This window comes from Elephas maximus, chromosome 8, assembly GCF_024166365.1.
Source record: "Elephas maximus indicus isolate mEleMax1 chromosome 8, mEleMax1 primary haplotype, whole genome shotgun sequence".
NCBI lineage: Eukaryota > Metazoa > Chordata > Mammalia > Proboscidea > Elephantidae > Elephas > Elephas maximus.
In genome coordinates, this window is record NC_064826.1 from 73,264,705 (window position 1) to 73,286,089 (window position 21,385).

The following is a 21,385-nucleotide window of genomic DNA, read 5'->3' on the forward strand; positions in this document are numbered from 1 at the left end:
GGTAACTCAGAAGACAGGCCAAGCATAAAACTACCGCCACCAAACCCCTGGGGGGCGGCTGCTGTTTTTTTCAGTAATTTCTTGGCCAAAGGAAGCAGGTGGCAAGAGAGCTTAACCACAGGCTCCTGAGCCCTGGGAATTTAGAGAGCTCGGTCCCCTGGGTAGGACCGCCGGCCTTCCAGGTTTTAACTCTGCGAGAAACCTGATGTGCTGTTTTTCGCGGCATTTTCAAAGTAGGAAGGTCAAGACGGAAACTTCGGCCACTAGGACTGGGGAAAGCATGGTCATTGAAATGATGGAGTTGATCATGAGGATGTTATCCGGGTAGTCCTTTTTTTTTTTTTTTAATGACGTATTGATCATCTCCTGGGACGCCGCTGTGTCACACTCACTCGGTTCTCCAACGGCAGGTGCTGCTGTCTGCAGAGGACGCCCTGTCCGAAGAAGAGGCCAGGAAGAGAAGCTATAGCTCCTCCTAGGGAAACGCTGACTCAACCTCTAGAGCAGGTGCACCCATTCCTGACTGACCTCTCACCTCCCGGGCCCAACTGAGACCCAGAAATAAGATCAGTGGGAGAAAGGGAATAACTGCAGGAAGGTGGCGGTGGGTGCGCTCTGGGGGAGCTAAACAGAGTTTTAATCGTGTATCTCCAACCTCTGGCAGGGAAAATGAAAACTGCGTTTCCAGGAGATTCTATAATCCCCCTCTTGATCTCAAAAAAGATGTCTGTGACGATGAATCTCCCTCTTCCCACGGGGAAAGGGCGTGTGAACGTGGAAGCAACACCCGCCAGGGCCCTGAGCCCCGCCCGTTTCGGGGCCCCGCCTCCCCGAAGGGAGAACGCTATAAAGTCGCAGTGAAGCGGTCCCTCCTGCCGGTCTCGGTTTTGTCCGACTCTAGGGTCAGCGAGTCCTGCAGCCTGAGTCCGCTTCCCCTGAGCATCGTGTGCCGGAGCCATGGCCCAGGAGCTTTACCATCCGGAGTTCGCCCGGGCGGGCAAGGAGGCAGGGCTCCAGGTCTGGAGGGTTGAGAACCTGGAGCTGGTGCCGGTGCCCGAGAGCGTCTACGGCAACTTCTACGTCGGGGATGCCTACCTGGTGCTGCACACGGCCAAGGGGAGCCGGGGCTTCACCTACCGCCTGCACTTCTGGCTGGGTAAGGGGAGCCGGCAGCGCCACCCAGACGCGCCAAGGTCGGGAGAGGCGAGGTCGCCAGGGTCTAAGATTTGCAAGCTCGACCCGGGCAGGAGAAAAGGAGGCAGGACTGAATACTTAGGGCTCCGTTCACGCCTCCTCGGGGCCGCCCCTTTCCTGCTGGCCACCTCTTCTCCGCGGGAATTAGCAAGTCGAGGGCTGCAAATGCAGGGTGCAGGTGAAGTCAGGAGCCAGTTAACCTCCTGACCTTGACCTTTTTCATGTCCAGTTCCCAGACTTTAGGGATGGTTCCTCTGGCTTCTCACCCATCACCTTTAAGACTCGAAACGCTCCCTCCTGCCCAGAGCTGGTGCTGGCCCAAACCGGCTCACCTTCGGATAACAAGTTCATTCCTGGTTCGCTGTCAGGGTGGAGATGAAGTCAAACAAGTTGGTGGACTTCTGCCGCAGCTGGCGGGAAGCTCCTTTTTTTTCTTCCGCCCTTGGGCATCAATTTACATTTCTCTGCTAACTGCAGGGATTAGTGCTCCTGGTCGCATTAATCAGGATCCTGCCTGCACGACACTGCTCGCAGGGTCGGCCAATAAATCCGACTGTTAGGCGAGAATGGTGGCGACTTCGAACGTAGGCAGAAAAAATACACATATTATCTATATAAATAAATAGCTCTATATACCTAACTTGGTTATTTAAGTATTTGTTTAGATGGCCTGCTTTATTATTAATATTTGTTAATTAATTTTTTGTTAATTATCAACGACACAGGGTGGAACAAAACGACTCCTTCAGCAGGAGCAATTATTTGGGGCTGCTTTTGCGCCAGGCTCTTAGGACACTGGGCCTTGTGTGTTCTACTTTTTCCACCTTCTACTTTTACTCGTAAACATCCTGAATGCCCAGCCTCTCCTGATGAGGTCCTGGGCTAGTGGGCACACCCCTCTCCCCCAACAACGTGACTATTATCTGAGCCTTTTACTTTTTATAAAACTAGCTTGCTTCCCTTGGACTTCTGAGTGTTGGTCAAAAAAAAAAAAAGAGTGTTGGTCTAGTTTAGTTTTATTCCTGAGCTTAAGGGGCAAACACACAGTCACAAGTTTTAAGCTTCTGACAGCCAACACTTTTTATTTCTAACATTTGAAGAAGTTAAGAAATAACATAGTAGAAAACATTGAGAAATGATTTTTCTCAACATAAGCCAACACTCGGAGCAAGCACTACAAATGAGACATAGAGAGAGAGGGCTATTTTAACTATAATATTCAGCATTAAAACCTTGTGCTTGCTTAAAGATACTGAACCTGAGTTGCAAAAGTTTTGTTTTCCCCATTGTAATGTCAATATTCCTATTATAATGTTATAATACACAGTAATCTATATTTTATACCAGAAAACACCTAAACTTTAATGTATGACCTATGAGCAGGAACCAATGATGCCAGGTGAAAGTCTTTCCATCCAGAACTTGGCTCTGAAATGAACAAAAGTGTCTGAAATGCCACATTTGTCATTTGGGTGAAGGAAAATATTAAAGAACTCCATATCATGATATAGACAAAAGTAAGTTTTACTTTATCAGAAGACTAAAAAACGGCTATGAACACAATTTTTAAATTCTGTAAGTACTTCCAAGTAAGTTCCTGCATTTTGTAGCGTCCACAGATAAACTTTTATTTGATTATTCATTTGGCGCTCATCAATTTAAAAAAAAATGGACTAGAAAATGCTTTGGGCAGAAACATTCGATGATCTTAAAGCTCTGTTAAAACTGAATAGCATGTTGATGGCAATTTGTTTGGTAACTATTCAATGTACCCAACATTGTATAAAACATTTTTTGGATATAAATAATTGATGAGCCTTCTCTGAAAATTCATAGCCTCAAAGGTGTAATGACAAACACAAAGAGTGATAGGCACAGGTAGAATGTGATAAGTATCGTGAAAGAGACACAAAGTATCTGTCTGATGGGAAAACAGAAGCCTTTGAGGAAAATGATGGTGATTGGAAGGTACTTGCACCAAGGGAAAAATCATGGAGATTGTGGATAAGCTGTCTTGGTTATCTAGTGCTGCTATAACAGAAATACCACAAGCCGATGGCTTTAACAAAGATTAATTTATTCTCTCACAGTTTAGTAGGTTACAAGTCCTAATTCAGGGCGTCAGCTCCAGGGGAAGGGTTTCTGTCTCTGTCAACTCTGGAAGAAGGTCCTTGTCCTCAATCTTCCCGTGAGCTTCTCACATGCAGGCACACCAGGTCCAAAGGACATGCTCCGCTCCCGGTGCACAGGTGCACAATCTTGGTGGTATGAGGTCCTCAACTCTCTGCTTATTTCCCTTTCCTTTTATTTCTTGAGAGATAAAAGTTGGTGCAGGCCACACCCCAGGAAACTCCCTTTACCTTGGATCAGGGAGGTGACCTGAGTAAGGCTGGTGTTACAGTCCCAGCCTACTCCTCTCAGCATAAAATTATAATCACAAAATGGAGGACAACTACACAATACTGGAAATCATCGCCTAACCACGTTGATACACACATTTTTGGGGGGACATAATTCAATCCATGACACAAGCTTAGAACAATTCAGATGGAATTGTTCAGCAGCTCCCCTACTTCATCTCCCTGGAGCAAGCTGTATTCTACTCTAAGGCCTCCAAGTTAGTCAAAGGGACAGTTTGAGAGAAAGCTCTGGGAGGGAGAGCTGAAAGTTCAGGAAGAGAAAAAATTTGATGGAAAGAAATAGTGGAAAGGAAGATGAAAGAAAAGAGGTGAAGTTAAAGTCAGACTGGATTGAAAATGGTTCACAGCATAAAAATGGAGAAACAGTATGAAGAAGAAAGGGGAGCTAGGAAGAAGTGGAACTTAAAATGAGAGAGCCTAGAGGAGGAGTCATCCTTCCAGGTCTCTCAGTGTTTCCAGGATATTCTTGCATATCTTAGATTATTTAAAGAACTACCTTAAAATATCATTATCTGCTTATGTGTCCACCCACTTAGTACAGTGTAACTCCTTCAGGGAAAGAATTAGTTCCATTCTTTGGATTTTCACTGTCTTACACAGGACCTAGCATGGAGAAGCTATTCTGTATGTGTTTATTGCTATAAATATATTTACGCAAAGTTTAGAATTGACAAGGAAAAAGGGTGAGGGCAGATGTTTGCAGCATGGGTCAGCATGTGACAGAGAGTAGTTTTACCACCTAGCCCTGCAGATTAACATGAAGCTATAAGTAACCGGAAGCATAAAACCCCATTGCTGCCTAGTCGATGCTGACTAGTATTGATCCTATAGGAATAGAGTAGAACTACCCTATAGGGTTTCCAAGGCTGTAGTCTTTACAGAAGCAGATTGCCACATCTTTCCCCTATGGAGCCGCCACTGCGTTCAAATAGCCCACTTTCTGGTTAGTAGCCAAGTACTTAACCACTGCTCCACCAGGGATCCTTAGAAGCACACAGTGAGTGCATTTAAAACACTAGGTATGGAGTGGAATTTTTTTTTTTTTTCAAAGAACACATGACTTATTAAAGGTGACTTGTCACCAGTAGCATTGATTCAAGGAAGAAAACAGATGAATAAACAAAAGCAGACTAACACTCTGATCATCTGGAGTGAGGTCTCTGAATTCATACAGCCCAATCTGTAAAAGTGTCCAAAGTCCCGGGGGGTAGCTTTCCAAGGGCACTCTGGCTTGGGCACCCTGGCTTTCTGGGGGCCTCCCATGAGAGTCTAGGGAAGGGAAATTACCAGTGGAAGATCGTTTCCTCAGGCAATATCCCACTGGGGAGCTCAGCCTAACCAGGACATGGTCCCTATGATCCTGACCATCACCCAAAAGGAGAGGGCACTGGATGCAGGTCTGCCATTGAGGCAATTAGATGCAGTGATTCAAGTAAAAAGCCCTAGGAGGGAGCGCAGAGGGGTAGGCAAGAGAAGGGACCGTATCAGGTGTTGTAGGCTGTGTCTGATGGGTCCCAGGCCATGGCTGAACCATCAGTTGACAAGTCCTGGGGAGAGAGTGGATTGAGCTAGAGGAAAGCAATGTGTTTAGCTGAAATGGTTTTTTAAAAAAATCAGTGTACACACTTTTAATTTACATACAAAAAATTCTTATGCTCCTGCAGTTACTATCCTATTTTTATTGAAATTTTGACTGAGATAACTATAGATTCACAATGTAGGTGTAAGAAATAGTAACAGAGACATCTCCTGTATAGTTTACCTGGTTTCCTCCAGTGGTAACATTTTGTAAAATTATAGTATAATAATCACAACCAGAATATTGACATTAATAGAATCTATCTTATTCAGATTTCCCCAGTTTCAGTTGTACTAATTTATGTGTGTGTGCTTAGTTCTATACAACTAAACAACTTTTTGTGTAGGTTTCTATACCACCACAGTCAATATACTCAATAGTTCCATCACCAAAAGGATCCCTCATGTTGGCCTTTTGTAAACACATCCACTTCCCACCTGTATCCCCTGTCTCCACGCCACCCCATGCTAACTAAAACTTGGTCATTTCAAAAATGTTATATATATGAAACCTTTTGGCATTGACTTTTTTCACTCAGCTTAATTTCCTGGATAGTCATCCAAGTTGTTGCACGTATCAGTAGTTCATTCTTTTTTATTACCGAGTAGTAGTCTATGGTATTGTGTTAGAGAAAACTCAGACGCTGTTTCGGAGCAAAACAGAGAGGTTTCCCAAGGGTTCAAAATCAGTTTGAACTGGGACCTATGTGGCTCATGAAAATAAAACCATTGAATCCATGACGTAATAATCACAGAGACATTTTTGCAGGGTTTAGGTAATTTTTTTTTAGTAAAGAATGGGGGTACAATATTCTGGTTGGTTTTCAGGCAGTCAGAGAAGTTAGAGATGGGCTTTCTCAAAGCAGGGCTTGTCATTGATTGGGGGCTAACATATAGGTGGACTTCGGTGATTGGAGGCTTATCTTAGACTGCAGAGGTATGTGTTTGTAGGTGTGTACGTGAGGAATCACAGGACAATGACAGGGTATGCTTTTCTGGGAACATGTTATGAAACTGCTTTCTCAAGCATGTCTTTTCCTGGGGGTCCGTTGTAAAGATTTGTCGATAATGCTGTGTGCCAGACTCTCTGGGAACAAGCTGCCCATATCCTGTATCTGCTGGGCCACAAAGAAAAATATTTCCTTTACGGTATATTTTTAAGAATGGCTAAAGGTTAAGCAAGAGAGAGAAAAACTGCTGTTTTAAAATAAAGTTTGTTCTCAGGCCTGGGCTGGGGTCCTCCTCTACTTGCACCGAATGCCTCATATGATTTGGGGGTTCTCTCTCTCAGTATTTAGGTACTACAATTTGTTTAACCAGTCACCTGTTGAAGGCCAAATATTAACATATTGACTTATTGGAAGCCTAAAGATTAATACCAATGAAGGCTAAAACGAATGTAAAATGTTTTCATACCCTGATGTTACTGACCGCACCAAATGCAGGCTCATCTGAACCCTACTGGGACGTATTGCTACCTATCGTTCCTAGCATATCTAGACGGTGGTCTTTAAAAACACATTTTTAAAGGAGATATAAAACGCAGGAACAAAAGCAATGCATTGAATTATTGGCAAAATAATGTTTTACAGTGTTGGTATTACACTGTTTCAGTTAAAAGATCTTTCTGTAGAAGGTTATTTGTTGTACTGATATACAATTCAAAGAAATGTCCTGATGTCTTTGATTTTAGACATTCTGACCAGCTTTTTTCTTGCTTGATAAACGAAGTGCTGTCATTTGCTATTTCAGGAAAGGAGTGTACTCAGGATGAAAGTACAGCAGCTGCCATCTTCACCGTTCAAATGGATGACTATTTGGGTGGCAAACCAGTGCAGAATAGAGAACTCCAAGGTCATGAGTCTACTGATTTTGTTGGCTATTTCAAAGGAGGTTTGAAATACAAGGTAAACAGCTCTCTCAAACAGGGTCCCCTTTCTACCCCTGTCCATTCACACCTCATGTCTTCAGAGACTGAAAGTTCACTGAAAACAAAACAAAAAAAAAAACCAAACTCACTGCCGTCGAGTTGATTCCAACTCATAGTGACCCTATAGGACAGAGTAGAACAGTCCCATAGTGTTTCCAAGGAGCACCTGGTGGATTCGAACTGCCGACCTTTTGGTAAGCAGCCGCCATACCACTTAACCACCACTCCACCAGGGTTTCTGAAAGGTCACTGAGGGTGGGGCTTTTTGTTTTGTTTGGTTTTGGTTTTAATCTGTGTTTTTCAGTGATGTATCCCTAAGTACCTGGAACAGGGTCTGTCTGACACATAGTAGGTTCTGACTTGATTTGGTTTTATTAGGTTAATAGTTAAAGTTAAGAGCTTTTATTGATGTCTTCATAAGAAAGCCGTTTTAATATTTCCTAAGTTTATTTTAATAATTAAATATTGGTAACAAGTATAGTTGTCTTTTTTTTTTTTTTTTTTTACTATATAGAGAATCTCTGAATTTGCTGCAAATAACCCAACACTTAGGAATCTCAATCGTAGTGGACTATCTTGATACACTATTTATAACAATTATGAATAGTTGCAAAGAACTATACACACATTTCCCAAATAATGTGGCTTGGTTTTAGAAATGATACACTGAGCTGAACATATATGTGGTTCAGCCACACAGACACAGATATAAATTCAAAAGCACACACACACAATTTATGTAAATTCAAAAATACACACATACGATCAATTGGCTTTGCTTCTGAAAGCAAACAATTAAAAGCGAGTAGTTCTATCCCTTTAAGGTAACCTTCACTAAAAGATGTTTTTTTCTGGAATTCACTCAGTGACCTTTGCAGACTAGTAATCCTTCCCTGCCCCTGCCCCCACCCTATGTGTTCTGTTAAAATGGGAGGAACACCCACTCCAGACAAACATTGCAAAAACAAGCCAGGTGTTCTTCACACCCCGCCACCCCACCACCCCACCCCTTGAGCATATCACCCTATTGAAGACCTAAAACCTCAGAGCATTACTTCCAATGCTGGAATTAAAATTACTAGAATTCTGAATATGTACTAAATATACCTAAATATTCAGTGCCTCCCTTGAATATTTTGTGATACCACTGAGATCAGGACAAAATACATATACGTTCTCTTTTCTGTTTTGAAGTTAATTTTTCATTCTAAGCTATGAACCACTCTAAATATGAAAATAATAGCTCCCATTTTATTTAAATCGTATTAGTTCCTACATTTTATGGTTCTGAAACTCCATTTAGGTGAACTCAACATTTTAGATAAATTGGGCCTTGTTACTAAAAGAATATGCTCTAGCATTATCTTAATTATAAACCCATTTAGGCCACGTGTTACTTGTTGGACTTTGGGCAAATACTTCAGCTCTCCGTGCTCAGTTTCCTCAAATGTGCGATAGGTATAATAACAACTTCCTTGTACTGGTGTCATAAGAATTAAAGATTAAATTATATAATAAAAATACCGACATAGCGTATATCTAAGTCCAATCAATACGGACTTTGTTATTAATCCTAACTATGAGCAGGATTTCTGAAATCCAACTTCTGGATATGTATTTGCAAGTGGGCGTGATTAAAGTAGTTTTGCAGGAGTTGGATAATTATTTCCTAATGATCAGTGGTCAATATTAAAACCACCACGAATCAGCATTTTTAGAAAGGGGATGCTTGGAAATGGAAATCAAATTTATCAGCAGAAAAGATCAGTTCACTCTCTTATCATCGGAGGCACTGAGCATATGACAATGTGTGCAATTGCAAAAATGGGAGATGTAGAGGCAGAGATAATTTACCACCCAAAATAGCAAAGACTAGTATGTTGTACTTAATGTCATCCCATCATTAGTTTCAAGTTTATAGGAATTTGCTAAGCACGTCACATATTTAATCCAAATAACAACCCTGTGATGCAGTTTCTCTCATTACCAGCATATTATAGTTAAGTAAACTGAGACTTTGAGAGGCTATGTAATTTGCCGAAGTCTCATGGCTAGTATGTGCGTGGGTGGCCATCTGACTCCGGTGCCTGAGTTTGTAATCATTATGCTATGATGCACTCACCATAAATAAATGGTTCCAATGCTGGAACAAAATCTTAAATTACTATAAGCAAGGGGATATTGTGTCTATTTGCAATGTGCAGAATTTGACAAAGTCTATTATGATCAAGTCAGCGGAAACTGTACGTAGTTGCCCTATGTAATGTTAAGCTTCAGCTGGGAAACATTATCTCATTTGATTGACTTGTGTCATTTCTGAGTTTTTTTTTTTTTTTGGCGGGGGTGGGGGAATGAGGGGCTGTAAAGGTTAGAGATTATAGAGTACTATTACTTTCCACTGTTCCCTTAAATTAAATCTCTGGCTAATCATACCCTTTCCAAGTTCAAGTAAGACCTACCCTCAGCCACGATTGTAGGTAGTGACCATGGTAGATAGTACCCATCGGACATCTGTCTGCAGGCCTATATTTATGATGCTGCTATTTAGAGGATCACCTCCCCCCCACACCCCCAATCCCTTGCTTGTATTCCACTTGTGAAAGCAGAAAAAGGCTAGGAGCTTCTAGGGCTAATTCAAATAATATTCACCAAGTAACTACTTTTTGTCTGATACAGACATATAATACAACATATAGTTTTTCTTTTGTGCATTTATGTCATCAAATATTAGATTCAAAATTAATTTTTAAAATACTGTTAAATTTTCACAGACTATATATTACTCTGAAAGAGCCCTGGTGGCACAGTGGTTAAGCACTCGACTGTTAACCAGAAGGTAGGTGGTTCAAACCCACCAGCCACTCTGCGGGAGAAAGATATGGCACCCTGCTTCCATTAAGATCACAGCCTTGGAAACCTTATGGGGCAGTTCTCCTCTGTGCAATAGGGTTGCTATGAGTTGGAATCTACTTAATGGCAATGATATATTACTCTGATGGTTCAGAGTATGAAATTAGTCTGAGTGATATATACATATCCTCAGTCTAAGTCTGCTCTATAATTTATGGTTTATTTTCAGTCAGGTCAGAGTGTTTTTACTGTATTTTTTATCTGATCGTATTGTACTTTCACTTTTTAGTGTTTTTGAACGGGCTAAGAACAGTAGAAAATAGATGAAAACTTATATTTATTTTATTGGATAATACTTATTTTTTTTTTTTCAATCAAGAAATGTAGCAATCTTTGTGAAATCATGGACTGGGCAACTATTATATATTTCTTCACATTTGATGTTGTCCTGAAATCAGCATTTACCCCTATACTAACAAAATCTTTTTATTCATGAGGGCCTTTTCCTGAAGACAGGTGGAAATTTTAAGTCAAGAGAAATTTAAAGAATGTGGGAATGATTACATTTACAGCTTCTTATTTTGGATTTACTGTGATGTTTACATAATAAAGGTCACAGTTGGATTATTTGGTAGGTTTCTTGTACAGCTAATTTGCTTGCTATATTATCATCAAAGGCTTTTGATTTGTAAATGAGAGTTTTGTTTACCCTGCATCTTAATTAACACGTTACTTCATAATTAATTGTGGAAATAAAGATTACGGTTCCTAACATTTAAAAAAAAAAAGTGAAAAGTAAAAGATGTGCGCAAATAATGTAAGAAGTAGCTGATACATTGAGTATTTTTTTCTTATTTCTGTAATTTGATGTGGTTTATTTTATTTTGTTTTGTCTTGTTTTATTTTGGTTGGTGATATGCTGCCAGGATACTACATCTCTCCTCATTTATGGTATAAATACTCAGGCCTAGCATATTTAGTAAACTCGGCTTACCAGGAAATAAAGGAGATGGTTGGTTCTTTAATGTAAAAACAAGGTCCATAAATAGGAGCACCACTCAGCTCCCCTCTTCTGTCCCAACCCTGTGACAGAGGGAACTTTTGAGCTGCCTTGTCCTCTGGCTGCTCCTCAGCTGTGTTTGTGTCTTCTGACTCTGCTTCAACCTCCTATGACTTTCTTCGTTGAAGTTTTCCTCTGTCTTCTCACTAAATCATTAATTCCCAAAGGGCAAGAGCTATGGCACCTTCTTTTTGTTTATGCAACAAGGTTATATACAGTGAAGAGTCTCAGTAGATATGCACAGTTTTAAAATGAATTGTTAAAATAGGAAGACAAGGAGACCAAAAACAAAAACAAACCGCACATGAAACAACCTGTTGATAATTTGGCAAGGAATTTCCTCTCCATCATATTTAGCTTTTCTCATGCACTCCGGTGGCTGTTTTATCTTGGCCTGATAAGCACAGTTTTTGCACTAATAGCTGTGGTTTCAGTTTGCTGTGTCTTCTTAGAAGCTTCATCAGTTTTTGTTGTTTTGTTTCTTCCTCCCACTGATCAGGCTGGAGGTGTTGCATCTGGACTAAATCATGTTCTCACAAACGACCTGACGGCTGAGAGGCTCCTACATGTGAAGGGTCGGAGAGTGGTCAGGGCCACAGAAGTGCCCCTGAGCTGGGACAGTTTCAACAAGGGTGATTGTTTCATCATTGACCTTGGAACTGTAAGTTTATATACACACTTAGATTTCTGAAGAAAAATAAATTTTCAGATAAAATCAGATGTCATTGAAGATAATCATTTTAGCAAGAGGTTAGTGTTTATGAGAGTTGCAATTGTATCACACAAATAATTGGCAAGTATTTAAATGGCATACCAAGTTGGACTTCAAAGTTTTAATTTTCTTTGTTAGATTTAGAATAGAGTAGTGATTTAATTCTTCCTACCATAGAAGAGAAATTGAAGGATCTTAAATGTATTTCCCCTTCTCTCTGAACAGAGCTTCCTCTAATTATTTTTGTATTTAATTGTGTGTTGGGAAACATAGTTTCAGGGCGAAATTGATTTCCCCAGCAATCAAGGGTTTTGGAAGACTCTTTAACTTCAAGATTTATAGATCCTAGAATTTAAAATGGACATAGGGTGGGTTCCAAATACGCTCTCTGAGGAGTTTTGGGGGAATATTTTAACTTATTTCATACACACACACACACGTGATAACCAGTTGCCATCAAGTTGACTTACAACTCATGGCAATCCCATGTGTGTCAGAGTACAACTGTGCTCCATAGGGTTTTCAATGGCTGATTTTTCAAAAGTAGATCTCCAGGACTTTCTTTCAAGGCACTTCTGGGTGTTAACTATTTGCACCACCCAGAGACTTCATAGATACACGCATATATTTATATATATTGTAATTTATAATATATACCACACTATTTCACATACTTCAGTTAGAGTCAATAGAAGACAAGGGCACCAGTAAAAATATCAAGTGTCTTTTGATGGGGTGGTAACTGGTCTGTTATATCTGAATTACATTTTCTTCCAGAAAAAGAGACTCTTCTAATGTCAGGTGTACTTACTAATCATTATTACCCTGACAAACAAGTATTATTGCAAGGCCTTGTACTAGACCTTAGTGGGTAGGATTTAAGTTGTAGCTCTGAAAATTAGTAAGTATAAAAAGTAGAAATAAAGGACATTTCTGCCACTGAAAGACCATGTGCAAAGGCAAAAAAGGCAGGACAGAACAGGGTACATGGTAATGATGACCATCATTCTCATCTCACCGTAGATACACCTCGACGTTCTAATCATCATGCCTAACATTTCTGGCCAACACTGTAGGAGGCTCGAGCTGTATTACTTTAGTTAGAATGAGGCTTGTACTGATTCTTGAATTTACTCAAGCTTGCACAGCCAGTGAATGATGAAACTAGGATTAGAATTTAAGTATGTCTGACTCCCACCTAAGGGTTTTGTTTTACTGCCTCTCTTTGTGATATTTTGGGGGTAAATCTGGAAAGGAAGTTTGAAACCAGCAGGCAGAAGCCAAAGTTTATCTCATATTCATAAGGAAGGGATGCTAAGAACTATGAAAATGGAGCTATGCAGTCAAAGTTCTGTTTCAGAAATATTAACTTGGCAACAACTCCGAGATTAAATACGCTAAGGCTATAAGTGGTTTAGAAAATGACCTCAAGCTATAAACTTCTGCGGTTGCTCTAAGCTAGGGTGTAACTGTTGTTTTATTACTGCTAATGCGTAATCTGACTGTCTTGGATCACACTAGCTTGTGTGCAAAAGTTGAAATTAAAATAATTTTAATGTCCAAAGTACAATTCCCTGTGTCACACTTAGGCATCTGCATCTAAAATGGCAGCACTTTTGCCATGAATCTCACAATAGATTTCTTGGAAATGTCCTTTTCAACTTCAAATGCTAACTCAATTCTCCAACCAGGCTTAAGACTTGATCCTCAGCTTTAGGCAGAAAACAGATGTTATTCTAGCCCTCCATTCCCCTGCAAGTAAAATACAGTTTATGCAAATAGATGCCCACGTGTATCATGAAGCCACACAATTCCAAAACAGTTAAAACAACGTTCAGTATCTCAAAGTCTATGTGAAATAATTGTCTATCTCGGCTTTCATCTCAACCACTTATACTTTATGGCCTTTTATAATTTATAAAGTTTTTATACATAAAATGGCAATATTCAGGGAAAAAGGAAGTGTGAATTCTCTTCCAAGTTGATCGTGAAAGGCAAATATTTGATTAGGTGATCTCTAGTGAATTTTTTTTTTTTTTTTTTAAGTGAATTGGGGTCAACTTGATGGTAACCGGTTTTTAAAGCTCCTAAGCAAAAGGGCCTTTCTTATTGATAATAGTATTCATCGCTGCTATTACTTGAATGTATTTACCTTTCGTGCATATAATCTAATGCAATTGCTCCATAAATTCAGTAATCCATTTAATTATCATCAATAGCTTCCAATTCAGCTTTCCAGCTCTCTAGTCTTTGATCCTGGGGAAATTATTCACTTCTCTGAGCCTTAACTTCCTCAATTATTTTTTACATCTTGACTCTGATTTCTGATACCACACCCAGCCGTAGCTGACTGTGATTCAGTCTCACTTGACACACAGTCACATCTGGGAACCCGCAGTTTCATCTCAGTTACACATGGCGAAACAAAGCTTTGGAAGATTTGAGCAAATCTCTTGTATTCATACAAGCTAAGTAGTGGTGACCAGCATAGGACATGGGTTGTTTTTATTCCTAGTTCCTATCCTTTCACTACACCGAGCTAGTCAGGTAGTCTATAAGACAGAATGTTTTTATAGCAGAGTGATTTGCTATGGATTCAGAATCTGTATGCCCCAGAATTGACGTCTACCATTTTGTCTGGCTGAGAATGTACTGAAAGTGATATCGTTCATTAAATTATTATTTTGTAAAACACCAGACTTACTGGTCTGACAGAGCCTGGGGTAACCCCCAGGACTATGGCACCTGGACACCCTTCTAACTTATACTTGAAAACACTCCCAAAGTTCACCTTTTAGCCAACAATTAGGCAGACCTATAAGACAAACAATAACACACATGAGGGACATTCTTCTTAGCTCAATCAAGTATATGAGATCAAATGGACACTACCTGCCCAGGAACAAAGATGAGAAGGTGGAACAGGACAGGAAAACCAGACAAATGGACCTGGTAAACCTGGGGTGGAAAGGGAAAGGGGGAGAGTGCTGACACAATGGGGATTACAGTCAATGCCGTTAAACAATTGGTGTATAAACTTTTGAACGAAGAACTAACTTGCTCTGTAAACTTTCACCTAAATCACAATAAAAAAAATATTATTTTGTAGAACAGATATTAATTGAGTTTCCATAATCAGCTAGATAGTTGGGTGCTGTGGCAGACAGGTTGTGGTACTAGTGACCTATACTCTCTTCTCATAGGTAATGTTTGTCCATGGGAATATGACCTAGAAATCCAGGCTTATATGATAGGGACAGCAAGGTTCAGGGACATTCATCTACCCAATAGTAAATTATCTTTATTTTATATAGTAGTTAATTATCTTTAATGGCTTTCAAGTCATCTCCTGTTCTCAGGCCTATTTAAAGAGACATTTGAAATGATTTTATTGTAGAGGTGATTGTGCCTTGTTATCTTTATATTGTGGATGTTTCCTACATTCCAAGGAATATCCTAGTAGGAATCAAGGGCTGGATTCCTATATACATTGTAACAAATAGCTTCATGACCTTTGGTTATATTACTAACCTTTAAACCAGTTGGTATGTTGCCAAAAGTTCCTAAATGGTGATAAGATCTGGAAACTTGGGTGATAAGATCTGGAAACAGTAAACAAAGAAGGACATGGAATTAAAATTTTCTGTGTAATAATATTTTAATAGGAGTCATCGAGCTAGCTATTCAACTTCTGCATTAGAGGACACAGAGGAAGTCAGTGCATTTTTCTTTGTTTTATTAGGCTAAACATCTAAACCAAAACAAAACAAAACAAAAAACAAACTTACTGCTGTTGGGTTGATTGCTACCCATGGCAGCCCTAAGCTATACTCAAATAAAGCCATCTCACCAAAACTAAGGTTATAGATATAAACTAAATCCTGTCTCTTGATCATGTTTGAGGGGTGTCAGTTTCTTTGATAAATAATATGATATGCCATATACTTTAGAAACCTTTACTCTTTTACAGGATTTCAGACTATAGTAAATAATGCTTAGACACGACAATGTAACCTCCTCAACTTGAGGCATGAGATTTTAAAAATAACCTTTTAATCAATTTGATAGGAAAATCATCAACATTTTAAAGTATGATTTCTATAAATTGCATTACGTTTAGCGCATCCTCAGAAAATAATATGGAGCATGGCTAGATCTTAGCATTTTGGAATGTACTGAGTCTTCGGAAAGTGTTTCTGAGTATAAATTTTAATGTTGGTAAATTTCTTCATTATTTTATTTTCTCACTATTTTTAAAGATACACTTAAGGGGTATTTGTAGACATTAATAAAATCACATCTAAAAATATTGCAGCAAAGGCGTGTTCAACTTGATGCAACATTAAAGGAAAAAGCCCATATCCTCAGAACTTGGGAGCTGGGGCTACCTATTTTAGAAATATGTGTCAGAGGAGATTTAGATTTCACCAGTGTGGGAAGTTCTGTGGCAAGTTACTAATGTGGGCTTTTGCATGCTCTGTTGCCTTGTTAACTTGTTTGGCCAGTTTTGTGAATTTGCTATGCAGTCCTCACTATTTATAATCTATCACCCACTCTCTCTTTGTTCAGTCAGCTGCCTACACTTCCTCATTTCTCAGTCAGGCTTCAACCCACACTGTTTGACTTTCACACCCACCATGAATGTACGACATATGAATGTATACCATGTACACCACAACTATATGATGTATCAGTCAGGGGGGAAGTATGCTGGGCTCTTATCAAAAATCCATTGCATCTGGTCCCATTTCCTAGTTACCTGCCATCTCCCGCATTCCTCTTTTTGGACCAGAAGAACTGGTCTTATACTGTTTCACATTCTTGCCTACTTTATGGTTTGTGCAATAAATTTTAGTCCGTAAGGTCAGGATTCTAGCTACTGATACACAAAACCACGTTTTTAGAAAGCACCTCCCACAAAACAAACAAACTTTTGTTGTTGTGTGCCATTGACTCTATCCTGGCTCATACTGACCCTTTGAGTAGAACTGCCCCATAAGGTTTCCAAGACTGTAATCTTTATAGGAGCAGATTGCCCCATCTCTCTCCTGTGGGGCTCTTGGTAGTTTTGAACTGCTGACCTTTCGGTTAGCAGCTGAGAGCTTGACCACCGCACCACCAGGCTCCTTCAGACAAACTTTACATCAGCAAAATCAAGGTTTTTGCAAATTAAAACTGTTAGTTTTTAGACTGTTGTCTCTGTTTTGACTTGAAAACACTTATTTTGAAACTAATAACTGAGCAAAAACTTTTTTTGTTATGGATAAGTTTGTCTTTGTCTCAAGTTAATGCATACCGTTAGCCTTATAAGAGGAAAGGCTTGAGGAAAATGAGAAAAGATGATAAGAAAGATTAACCTAATTTTAAATTCCTAAGAGTCATCCTGCAACAAAAGTGGCATTACACTGTGAGTGTGGTGTGTGTGTTGGTACATGGTGAGCAAAGGTTAACACCAGATGACCTTTCACCTCTATACCAGTTGCCATCGAGTTCATTCCTATTCATCACAACCCCATGTGTTGCAGAGTAAAACTGCTCTCCATGGGGTTTTCAAGGCTTTTTTGGGAGCAAATCACCAGGACTTTTACCCAAGGTACCTTTGGGTGGGTTTGGACCGCCAACCTTTTGGTTAGTAGTCGAGTGCTTAACTGTTTGCACTACCCAGGGAGCTTGCATCTCTAAAAAAAAACCAACCCATTGCCTGAGTCGACTCTGACTCATAGCGACCCTATTGGGTAGAGTAGAACTGCCCCATAGGTTTTCCAAGGAGTGGCTGGTGGATTCGAACTGCTGACCTTTTGGTTAGCAGCTTAGCTGTTACCACTGTGCCACCACTAGATGCTATCACATAGTGGAAGGCACAGACATATAAAACAAGAGTAGCACAAGGTAGAATATGAGAAGTGCTGGAGAAGAGGCACACGCACACTGTGATTGGGGAGGAGACAAAGGCACGAGGGAAGACAATTCTCAATGTATTAGGATTATACTTTAATTATTTCATGTTTGCACATTAGAATCATCTAGGAGAGGGTTTAAAAATACTGATGCCTGTGATTTATTCCAGATATTCTGATTTAAAAGTTTTGGGTTGGGACTTTGGTATAGGTATTTTTTAAGCCCCGAAGTTATTTTAATGTACAGTGAATGCTGAGAACCACTTCAACATAGGAAATGCTGACTGTCATATGGTGGAAGAGCCAATGAGTCAGTTAAAAGTAGTTGAATTCCTAATTTATGTGGCTGGTATAAGGAAAATTACAAAGTGAAAATAAGAGGTCTCCTGATTAGAAATAAGGGAAGAGGTTCCCTTCCTCCCTGTTCTTTCAGAATTCACTTTAGATAACCTGTAATTATAAATTCTTTCTGTGTCCCTTTGAAAAGTATGTAAACCTGGTGATCCACCCCAACCTCCCAGTTTTCTGGGAGGAGATTAGCGTAACCTCAAATGGCTCAAGCCCCAAATTGCAAATCAACTAAGGCCATGTTAGAGAATTGGCAATTTTACTTTGAAAACATAAATGTAATGGGCTGTACCCACTCAAGTAAGGTTAAGATTTCTTTCTGTCTGTGCAATCTCTAGCTGATTGCCTGTAATGCACCTCATTCTGGTTTAATACTTATTCAGTAAGGAAACTTTTATATTTTTATGGGGAAGTTTTCTAGGTTGGGAGATTTTGTTTTCTACTATGTTTTTCCAACACTGATAGAGATGGTCTTTGATAAACTGTGACTGTAAAATTTCACATAATTTCATCTACAAAAGCAACCTCCCAAATATGTTGACCTTGTTCTAATGAGTGTCATCACACCAACAACCAAGCTAGAATTGTTCAAGTTATGTTTCCCCTTTCCCTGCTTTTCCATTGCGCATCCCAATACCATTATTGACCAAACCTGTTGGCTTTAACCTCCTAAATATTCTGTCATTAGCTGAAGGATTGGTGGTTTGAATCCACCCAGAAGCATCTAGGAAAACGGACCTGGCAATCTTCTTCCTAAATGTCACAGCTTTGAAAACCTTATAGGGTATTTCTACCCTGCACATGTGAGGTCGCCTTGAGTCGGAATCGACTCAATGGCCACGAACAACAGCCATCACCACTATCCTACTCTAGTTCAGATATTTATCATCGCTTAGTAGACCCTTGCAATCCCTTCCTTTCTGGTCACCAGGCCTTCACTGGCTGTACACACCCACCCTGTTCATCTTCTATACTTCATTCAGAGAGCTTTTAAAAAACACATATGTTATGCCACTAAAGTATATTGAATTGTCTTGCTTTCAGAAAATAACAAAATAAGATAGACATTTGTTTATCCAAAAATTAAGGAAGTCGTATTTTAAACTTTTAAATAAAATAATAAAAATAGGTAGCATCCTGGAGGTATCTCACAAACCATTATTATTTTTAAGCTATGCTTGGAGAACCTCCAGGCTGGAAGGGATATCTTAATGAAATTTATATTTGGCTAACTATATCTGAATGAAAACTAAACACAGGAAAAAGCCAATAGAAGCAAGGAAGAGGAACCGTTCTGGGTCCCCTTCCTCCTTCTCTGAAATTTTAGATGTATTTGGAATAAATGATGTAGAAAAAGACAAAAGAGTAGCGAGTCCATGTTGAATTATTTGCACTTTAAGTCAGTGCCATCCATGCTGTTTTGGGTGCCCCTTTACATGTGTCTTCTGAAATCTTGCTTTCCTTCAAGGGTATCATTGAACATGATCTTATTCTTGCTCTTACTTCCTGTCCACAAATGATGTTTGGCTCCCTTTGATGTTTTACTTATTAACTCTGACCACATCATTTAAAAGAAAGTTTAGAAACCTCTAGTTTTGGAGACTACTGACGGGTCTTCCCCTCCTAGCATGGTTGTCTATAAATAACACTCATTTGCTTTTGTTTCTTGTTACTGTGGACCAAACTACTTGCCAGTAACAAATAGCCTTTATTTCCTTATTTCTTCCTTTTCCAGTTCTGTGGAATGACTTTGTTTTTCTTGAATTGTTTGTATATTTAAGAATTAATTATAGTTTCACAAAGTTCTGGAACAGGGTATGCACGGGTAATAGGTACATCAACAATTCCCTATCAACATTTTAGTGGGCTGGGTTCCACATGGAACAAGTACGCCCGTATTTACAGGGAATTTTTATGTCCCTTCCCCTAAGAAATATGACGTTTAGTGTTGAGTTGTTAAATTCCTTATGATCTTGGCGGGTAAAATAGTGGAGTCAGAAGCCATGTTTGTTTTATAATTTTCAGTGTCTGGTACACTTAAATCAGATTTATGAAAAGCTTTAAAGCTAAATCCCACTAAAGTATTACAAATAAAATAATTTAAGTTGTAGTGAAAACTTTTGTTATAAGAATACATAACACATAAATTCAGACTTTATTTTAGTCTTTATGCAGGTTTTTTTTTTTTTTTTTTTTCCAAACTCTCCCCCCTAGAATGCAGGATAAGTTGATTTATAGGAGAGAGTTTTTCAAGCATGGTGCCAGCTGAGTACAAAATTACCTTGTGCACAGAGTGGTGAAGCAGTCTTTACCAATCATCTCTGAATAGACTAAGTGTTAGGCAGTGCAGTTTGTTAATAGCACTATACGCATCTATTTCAGCACAGAAGAGCTCTGTTAAAATGAGACAGTCCGTCCTAAACACATCAGCCACATGAGGCAGACTATAAATTGCTCAAATAAAGCAAGTTTTAATGCACTGCTGCTATTATTGAATGAACTATATTTGCATGGAAAATTACTTAGCGTTGAATGAAAGGGCCTTTTAATCAACCTGACTCTTTAAACAATTCTGGCTTTTAGCAGTTTGCAATTAAAGTCAGTGTTTTATTGCATTTATTGTCTGAACTAACTATTGAAGAATAATTTAGTAAATAACGAAATGTGCCACATTTAGATAAGTGGTAGCACAAAATAAAGTGAGAATAACGAAAGAGCAGGTATAGTACAAAGTATGTATTTTCACACTCAATCTCTTTAACAGTTTCCTTAGGGACTTAGTCATCTTTGACTTAAAAGGAAAACTTCACTTTTAAAAGTTTTACTGTTTTTATGAGTATTACCTAAACGTTTTTTTCTCCCTATTTTAAATGTAGGAACTGTGGTCTCTAAGCAGTGGCGAAGAATATTTCCTACTACTAAATTTACCTGTGAATTGATACCACACATAAAAACTGCCAACCCAAACTAATATCATAGAGAATATTTTGGGGTCTTTAGAATATTATATAATTCAGCATTAAATAATAATTATGTTTGTAAAGTTATCATTATCTACAATTCATTTTTAAAATTTACCAAGCGTCCGTAATGCTTTACAGATGTTAATAAAAATTAGGGTGATTTTATGTAATCTCTATGAAGCAAATGAGAGGTCATTTATACAACTCAGATAAAGAGAACATAAATATCTGTTTGATGATTATGTAAATACAGAGTGAGTCAGTTATGAAAGCTGCAAAAATGTCTGAGAAACCTAGAGAGCTTACTTCTGACGCCCTTCCAACAGTTCTCTGTAGTGTAAACTGTAATTATTAGAAGATTGTTTTCTCAGGCCTATTGAGAAAATCGTAATTTCCAAAATACTGTGGAATAGGGTTGTGAAAAGAGCCTGAG

At 39.1% G+C, this 21,385-nt stretch overlaps 1 protein-coding gene across 1 annotated transcript in view; it reads left to right on the top strand.

Annotated features, from left to right (window-relative positions):
* Nucleotides 1-828: 828 nt before the first annotated feature.
* Nucleotides 829-21,385, top strand: part of SCIN (scinderin) — a 75,100-nt gene continuing 54,543 nt past the window's right edge. Inside the window, exons 1-3 of the mRNA XM_049893944.1 lie at nucleotides 829-1,156; nucleotides 6,945-7,099; nucleotides 11,532-11,693. Of these exons, the coding sequence (XP_049749901.1) occupies nucleotides 958-1,156; nucleotides 6,945-7,099; nucleotides 11,532-11,693 (516 nt within the window). The 5' untranslated portion in view covers nucleotides 829-957. The remainder of the gene's footprint in view (nucleotides 1,157-6,944; nucleotides 7,100-11,531; nucleotides 11,694-21,385) is intronic.